The following is an 8694-nucleotide window of genomic DNA, read 5'->3' on the forward strand; positions in this document are numbered from 1 at the left end:
GGTTCGTGCTCTTCGTAACGGGCTAAGGTTAGTCAGCAGCAGGCTGTAGGACATTTAGTCATAGCTACAACTCCTCTATATGCTGTCTCCCTGAGAGGTGAAAATGTTTAGCTGTACCAGCCCTCATCGCCTCCCTGTAAGAAGGGAAGGAGGCCCAGCAATGCAGATGTAATGCAGCAGAAGTTCGGTTAATACCAAATGAGTTTGTGTGTCTGGAGAAGGAATCAAATTTTGCCCCTTCTAATGACCAGGATGTTTACTCACCCCCCAGACACAGAACAGACTCAAAGTTCTTAGGGTTCTGTACTGTGCCACTTTCCCTCCCTCTTTGATATTTCTTGCCTTCGTCTGACAGATATCCCGCAATCACCTGGACCTATTCAATTGCAAGAGAATGTTCCAAATACAGTGACGGTCACCTGGGAGCCGTCAGCATCTGAGAAATGGGAAAGTAATCTCTACTACACAGTCCTGAAACGCGAATCACAGAAGGGCTTGTGGCGCGTGGTGGGTGACCTGATCTACACCAACAAGTTCACATTCACCAAACTGATCCCAGGCCGGGACTACTACTTTAGGGTTGTGGCAAAAAATAACTTGGGAGCTAGTGGTCCGTCTGAAACTGTGCAGCCTTGGAGAATTCGAAAACAAAAGGGTAAAACAGGTTTTACAAATATTTATCTGTGTGTTGGCATGCTTTGTTTCTTTTATTGTTTCTATCACACCATCCTGAAATGGGTCTCTCCTCATGGGAACATTCAGTTCCTCAGAACAAGAATGCATAAAGGTACCCTAAGAAATTCCAGTGTGGCAGGGAAGGAATTCCTGCGTGGATGTTGTGCAGATAGATTCTTTATTTCCAGTTGTTATGTCATGTAATTCATCACAAAAGTAATTCCCAGCAAAATCTAAGGCTTAAGCTTTGCAGAAACCAAATTTTCTGACTTCAAGGTTAAATTCTGGCTAATTTGAGAAGAGACACAGATTACAATCCATAGGTACCTGGGGTCTTTGGCAATTTGCAGTGCAGAATGACAGACGTTCTGCACAACCATGTGTCACGGTGGAAACCTAGTCCTTTAAACCCTGACTTCTACTGCTGTGGAGCAGTATCTGAGTGTGTGTATCTTGCTGGGTTTTTTTACAGCTGAATGTCAAGTCAAACCACAGAAATACAAGGGTGTTAATCAAAACCAGCCCCCGAGAATCCTCGTCCCATTGAAGCCTCATGTGGTGACCACTGGGAGTGAGTGCCATATGAGCTGTGCGGTTGGAGGCCATCCACCTCCAAAGATCACGTGGTACAAGGACAGTAGAGACCTCTCCAGTGATCCTTCCTATTTTTGCACAAACGACTTTGGTGTCTGCTCCCTGGTGGTGCTAGGTGTCACAAAACATGATGAAGGAGAATACATGGTAGAAGCCACCAACGAATTGGGCCGTGCATGCAGCAGAGCCTTCCTCACTATTAAAGGTAACAATCTTTAATAATTCTCTTCCTTCCTTGTGTGATGTCAAGATACATTGTTGCTGTCAAGAGGCCTCATAAATGGTAGCCATACTGACAAGAGCAATCTCCTATAAGGCAGTGTATATTTGGATGGCTTTATTGAATTTTTAATTAACGTACTAGTGATAAAATATGAAACAGAAATAGGAATGGAAAGGCAGATGTGAGAAAAACACTTGATTTCTACATGAGCCAGAGGTTTGGGTTGACCTTGAGCAAATCTTTTAGAAAGAAATACCCCATCTTCATTTAGTAAGATAATAGCTAGGTTAGGTTTTCCTACAGTGCAGGAGCTGCAGAATAGAAGATTCTGCAGGATGTGCAAGGTTAGGTGAAGCAGTGAAGCTAGTGTTAGGTGGCCAAAGGCAGTGAGAAGGGAGGGAAGAGAGGAACGTGGTATGAGTTAAACGAGGTCATTGGGGATCCTGACGTGAATAGAGAATCAGTGTAGTTAACTGAGGATAGATGCATGGTGGGTATACTTATGGGTAAAGATCATTGGCAGTTTTTCTCCATTCATTATGAAATATCATAGAATCCCAAGTTGGAAGGGGCCTCAAGGATCACCTGGTCCAACCTCTCTTGTGCAAAAGCACAGTCTAGACAAGATGACCCAGCGCCCTGTCTGGCTGAATCTTAACTGCCCAATGTTGGGGAATCCACCGCTTCCCTGGGGAGATGATTCCAATGGCTGATTGTTCTCGTTGTGAAAAATTTTCATCTTGTGTCCAATTGGAATGTCCCCTGGAGTGACTTGTACCCATTACCCCTCATCTTTTCCATGTGGAAAACCCATATCCTTTACTTTGAGTCAAATATTTTCCTTTTAATGCAATTCAGAATACCTCGTTGGAATTATGCATGGAGAAATGGGCCAGCTAAATCCCTGCCACCCTTTTGCAGACATTGGTCTTTTTGAGCCCTGTAACATTTCAGATCCCCCTTCCAGTGGACCTTACAGACTATCATCTCCCTCATTACAATATTGAGCTACTTCTCTCTTTCTCTTATTTTCAGACTCCACCCTGTAGCATGACCTTCCTGAGAACATCCCTGCACTGATATGCAAATGAGAAGGTTGTCACTGAGAACTGGCTCATACGAAGGCTATGTATTTATTTTCAGATGTGCATTATAGCCTGAGTGTTTTATTTTTCAGATCCAGTAGTTGCATTTTGAACATGATGCTGCATTGTAGTCAAAATGGGGAAAAAAAAAAGCTTTAAGAGAATTGTATCTTTTTGTAATGATCATGGCTTTCCAGTAGACCTTTAAAACACGGATGAGAAGCTTCAGGAACACAGAAGATGAGAGGAAAAATAATTGGCCAAAATTAAACTTTCCCTGGAGAATATAGGCATGAGAGATCATTCTGCCACACCGCTCACCTGCTGTCAGGCTGCGACAAGAATATTTCTTAACACCAGAGATCTATGAAGCTGGCCTTTTAGCATGTGGTTTTCTAATCCGAAGTGATTATTTTAGATTCCAGGCAATTCTCAGCAGGTTTCCTAATTCTGGTAGAAGCAGTTCTGCGTGTATTCTACTACCAGTAGCAGCTAAGTATATTATTTCCCTTAACCTCTAAGTTGAAAAGAGCATCTGCCTGCTAGTTTTATCTGGGAAAGAGATAAACTCTCAGACTAGGCTAACGTGGGGTAGTGCTACTCACAGTGAAAATGCATTGATGGGAATGAGTGGAAATCTAGAACCAGTTGTGTTAGAGTGAGCAGATCAATGCTGTCCTTAACCTACTATAGCAAATGCTGTAAAAAAGGATGTATCAGTCCTAGACTACCACATTAGTATCACCTTTGAAACAGAACTGCCCCTACCTACCGACATTGCTAGAATGTTTTTGCCTAATGCAAAAAGAGGTTAAAAGTCTTTCATGTTTGACCAGAAATATGAGGTACCACCAGAGATGCTCTGCCATGGCTGGGGGATTCCATCACTGAGCGGAGAGGGAGACTGGAAAGCAAAAATGTTACGGTGGCTGTACGGACATTGTAGCCTTAGCACCAAAGGGACTTCGACAGCATCTAGAAGACAGGAGAATGTAGATCAAAGACTCAAAGCCACTGGATCCTCAGACAGCCAGTCAAACATTTACGTGGGGCTAAAATGTTCTTTTTGATTATATTTTGTACAATGTTGTACAGGCATAGCAACAGTAGATTATGAAATTAAACTAATTCAGTAAAATCTACCGTGAGTAAGTGTTTATTTTGGAGAAAGAAGCCCAGCCAGTTCCTGAGTGCCAGTCCATGTCTGTGGCAGTTTTCACACGTAATGAGTATGTAAGTTCCTTCCACACCCTGTATTGCATATGGAGGTTCCTGTTTAATCTTGGAAGAACAGAACAACAGCTATAAGGCTTTGATAAGTTTATTTCTAGCTAATATCTGAGCATGCTGATGGAGTGGCAGAGTAGTGCAGTCTCTAATCGTGCAATTTAGGTTCAAAAAAAATACAATAATGTGTATGGCAGCATAAGCCAATCACTTACTGATCAGATTGTACCCAGGACAAGTGACCTCACACCTCCTTCCTTGAAGCTATTGATACCAGCTGCTACCGGGAACGGTTATGTTGCATGCTAATCTTAGCAAGGATCGTTTTACTTATACCATGATAACCTTCACCGCTGTATCGTGACCCCGGTCTCAGGCCCTCCTTGATCCACCAGATGAAGCCTATGTACATTCCACCTGTTACATGCAGGAGAAATACAGGGCTGCTCCCTTCTAAGTGTCTTCTTCCATCAGGGGCACAGCTCTCTTCTTCTTTGCTTTCCCACCATGTGTGGGCACCTCTAGTTAGTGCTCCCAGGCTATGGGCTGCCAAAACACGCCAAATCTGGTTACAGAAACCATCTCCCAGGAGAGTGGGGCTTCCAGGACTGCCAGTGTGGACCCGCCTGGCTCCAGCCTTGCAGCATGCGCTGTCCTACAAAAATGGGTAGGGCAGTGCTGGTGCTGGGCCTGTGCTCTTTGCCGTGCTGAGGCCACTGGTCCCTGATATGCTGACATCTTGAGCAGTTTTGGTAGCCAGGTTAGTCGAATCCCTTAACCTGCTACTTGCCCGTCCTTTGAAAGAGCATGGAGATCAGGCGAAGACAGCACAGTGTCCACTGATCCATCTGCAATGGGTTGGTGGGTGAAATGGGTATATGTGCTGAGCCAGAAGCGTGGGACCATGGTCAAGAAAGCAAATGCCTGTTCACACCGCTGAATGATTCCTTCATGCTCAGCCAGGAACTGCAGTGCTGCACCTGGAAGAGGGTCCATCGGGATTTAGATGTTTCTTTTGAGGTGCCTGTTGCTCTGTGCAAAGAGGGAAAATTAATTCCTGGAAGGAGTGGGACATGCTGCTCCCTTCCCTTGGAGGAGGACCATCTCAGTTTCTGCTTCCCTACTGGCGATGACCTGACTATCTTCCCTGTAATCTGCATGTTTGTGGATCCCAGTGGGCTTGAATTTGGTTCGTACCTGGACTGTTTGTACTCTGTTCATATGCTGCTGTTTGTACTCTGAATAGAAGGGAGAGATGCTTTCTTGCAAGGCTGAGTGACAGACACCAGGTTCACACTAGCTTCAGATTGACTTTTGCTGGTGAGATACTGTTGGAGTGTGCAGTAGTTTCTGTGTAGCGAATGTGCAGTGGTTGAGTTACCTTTGCTATTTTCTTCTTGACTGATAAGCGTAAGGGCCAACAATGTTGGAATCATAGAGTCACAGAATGGTTTAGGTTGGAAGGGACCTTGAAGATCATCTAGTTCCACTCCCCTGCCCTGGGCAGGGACACCTCCCACCAGCCCAGGTTGCTCCAAGCCCCGTCCAACCTGGCCTTGAACTCCTCCAGGGATGGGGCAGCCACAGCTTCTCGGGGCAACCTGCCCCAGGGGATCACCACCCTTACAGGGAAAAATTTCTTCCTAATATCTAACCTAAACCTACCTTTTTCCAGTTTGAAGCCATTCCCCCTCATCCTATCACTCCGTGCCCTTGTAAAAAGTCCCTCCCCAGCTCTCCTGGAGCCCCTTTAGGCACTGGAAGGGGCTCTAAGGTCTCTCCGGAGCCTTCTCTTCTCCAGGCTGAACACCCCCAACTCTCTCAGCCTGTCCTCGCAGCATCCTGGTGGCCTCCTCTGGACCCGCTCCAACAGGTCCATGTCTTTCCTATGTTGGGGACTCCAGAGCTGGATGCAGTGCTCCAGGTGGGGTCTCCCCAGAGCAGAGTAGAGGAGAAAAATCCCCTTCCTAAGGGAAGGGCCTGAACATTTGAGATTGACACCTGAGTGATCTCTGGAAGGACCTGGCACACCAGGAGCAGTCTTGTAAGTCTTGCTGAGAGTTGCAGACTTATCCCTGTGCACAGATGTCAGCATCAATTCCAGCTCGTCCTCTGCTGTTATTCTCTTAAATATTTTATATTCCAGCCCCCCGTGCTTAAAGCGCTGGTACTCAACACTGGGGAGCAGGGCCGAGCCAGACATGTCAAGCAGGGCTGAGCCCGACTAATGGTGTCCGTAACTCAGCGGGGAACGGGCTGCGTGCGCAAGTAAGACGAGTGCGCTCAAAATGTCCCGTCAGCAGAAGCAGGTGAGCGAGCGTTTTGGAGTCAGTGATGCTGCTCCTTTATCCTGTGCACTTTGATTACAGCAAAGCGGTGCTCCTCCTCCCAGGAACAGGGAGAGCGGCGGCTGCCGCAGGGGGATGGCAAAGGGAGAGCACGTGGCCTGGAGAGAGCTGCAGCAGCGCAGGAGAGAGCTGCCGGGCAAACTGTCCTGGTCTGACAGTGAGCGGCCTCCTGAGAGGCACTGAGAGGAAAGCAGGCTACAACAGCCTTGGGAACTTCAGAGATGTCCTGAGCTCTATTTCCCTCGTTTCTAGCAGTTAAAATCTTCTCATCTAGGTTGTCCCAAACCTCTCTGGATGCTGGCACCGGCAGCAATCACCCGGTTGCTGGCACAGCCGAGAAGGAGGAATCGTGCTGCTCATGCAGTGCTGATAAATCCTTCTTGCATCTGTGGTGCGGCTTGTTTGCCACTGGCTCGGCAGGAAGGCCAATGGCATCCTGGCCTGTATCAGCAATAGTGTGACCAGCAGGACTTGGGAAGTGATCATTCCCCTGTACGCGGCACTGGTGAGGCCCCACCTTGAGTACTGTGTTCGGTTTTGGGCCCCTCAGTACAAGAAGGACATTGGGGTGTTGGAGTGTGTCCAGAGAAGGACAACGGAGCTGGTGAGGGGTCTGGAGCACACGTCTGATGAGGAACGACTGAGGGCACTGGGGTTGTTTAGCCTGGAGAAGAGGAGGCTGAGGGAAGACCTTATCACCCTCTACAACTACCTGAAAGGAGGTTGCAGAGAGGTGGGGACTGACCTCTTCTCCCTGGTTACAAGTGATAGGACCAGAGGAAATGGGTTCAAGTTATGTCAGGTGGGGTTTAGATCGGCTATTAGTAAAAACTGTGGTACTTGGGGACATGGTTTAGAAGTGGTTTTGTCAGGGTAGGGTAATGGTTGGACTTGATGATCTTAAAGGTCTCTTCCAACCTCAGCAATTCTATGATTCTATCTCATGCCATGCTCCCTGTGGGCTCCCGGAACCCTGAGGGTGGCCAAACTCACACTCCAGCTTGGTGACATTTAAAGAAACCATTGCCTACAACCTGTTCCGCGCCCCTCTTTCATGGTTCGCTGTCACTCTTCACAGTCACTATTTGACTGTGGAAGATGGCAACTGGGCAGCTGGGGTAAGTCTGACAGCTCTTCCTTCCGGGAACCACTTGTAACAATCAAAGGATGTCGTATGGGTACCCCCAGCCTGTGGCTTCGTGCCACCATGGGTGCAGTAGGGCGCCGGGTGTGTGGCACTGCTGCAGCACTCAGCCTCTGCTGGCATTTGCCTCACGGTCCCTCGGAGCTGCTCCCCCAAATTCCCACCCCACGAGGGAGCAGCAATACCAGATTAGTGGAGTTTGTCAGTAAAATCAGGTGATGAGCATAGAGGAAAGCAGTGCTTCTGGGCTGGGAAGGACAGACGAGCTCCTCTGCTAACTCCCGCCCCAGGTAGAGGACACGTGTGGGTCAATGTGCAAAGCCATACGCTGCCTCTGCCAGCGCTTGGATTTTCCCCCCTCTCTTCACAGGCAGGGCTGGGCCTGGCTAATTTGGACATATGTGTCACTGCCGAGGGTGAGCGGCTGTGCCAGCCTGGCATGAACAAGCTGGAGAACAGGTTTCAACAGCATAAGAGCAAAATCCCCTCTTAGTCCCTGAGCAGGCGATGATGGATCCTATTAGGGCAGAAAGCAGGTCCTCACACTGGAGCCATCCTCGGCAGTAGGTGTGGTGGTGTGTTTGGCTGATTTGCAGCATAAAAAAAATCTCTCATTAAGACTCCAACTTCTGTGGTCTTTGGTGACTTGAAGAACGCGCTCGGGTCTGCTCATAAATCCGCAGTGCTTGTCCGTGCTGTTTTCTGAGAGCTTTCATGAGCCCTGGGGGCTCTCTGGACCTTCTTTCCTGCCTTCTTGATTATCCCTTCTTAGTCCCTGCTTGGCAAAGTCTTTTCTCCATTCATCACAGTCAGTAACCAAAGCTCGAAGGGCCAGAAGGCCTCTCCGTGTTCCTCTGCCAGGTTCCCAGTCTGCTGTGTGCTGTGGCTGTCCATGTCCACCCTGTACAGTTGTATGTCCTAACTCCCTTCTCTCTAGGATAGCACTGGTCAGGGCTACAGCCCTCAGCTTTCTGGGTCAAGTCCTCTAGAAGGAGGTGCTGCTGCAGTCCTGCCTCTGTGTGCACCCAAGAGTTTAAAGGCTGTTTGGATGATGGTCTTGTTGGGCTTGTAGGCAGGAGGTGGAGTGGGGACTTACGTTGGTGTCCTTGGGGAGACTTTCAACATGACGAGCGTTGATGCATGCGGCAGTGTAGCATCCTTCCGCACAGAACGGGCTGTGTTGGTGTGAGTCCGTGAGTAGCCCGTGAGGTTGAACTCTGGGTCCTTTCCCCTTTAGGAAAGATAACTCCTTTCTAGCTACACGGGTCACAGCCCACCTCCTGGCAGGGCAAGATGGGGGTGGATTGACCTTGGGCAGTGCTTGAAGCAATGGCTGCCAAATATTACACCCATCTCCTGGATCTGGCTGCTGCAGGAGGGGACCCGTTTGCCTCTGGA

General features: G+C 48.3%; 1 protein-coding gene across 1 annotated transcript in view; it reads left to right on the plus strand.

The window, feature by feature from the left end:
• Window positions 1-7789, plus strand: part of IGFN1 (immunoglobulin-like and fibronectin type III domain containing 1) — a 33534-nt gene extending 25745 nt beyond the window's left edge. The window contains exons 19-22 of the mRNA XM_009881338.1: window positions 356-655; window positions 1148-1474; window positions 7170-7270; window positions 7667-7789. Coding sequence (XP_009879640.1) covers window positions 356-655; window positions 1148-1474; window positions 7170-7270; window positions 7667-7789 — 851 coding nt within the window. The remainder of the gene's footprint in view (window positions 1-355; window positions 656-1147; window positions 1475-7169; window positions 7271-7666) is intronic.
• The last annotated feature ends 905 nt before the right edge of the window (window positions 7790-8694 follow it).

The sequence above is a fragment of the Charadrius vociferus genome, unplaced genomic scaffold (assembly GCF_000708025.1).
Source record: "Charadrius vociferus isolate BGI_N301 unplaced genomic scaffold, ASM70802v2 scaffold333, whole genome shotgun sequence".
Lineage (NCBI taxonomy): Eukaryota > Metazoa > Chordata > Aves > Charadriiformes > Charadriidae > Charadrius > Charadrius vociferus.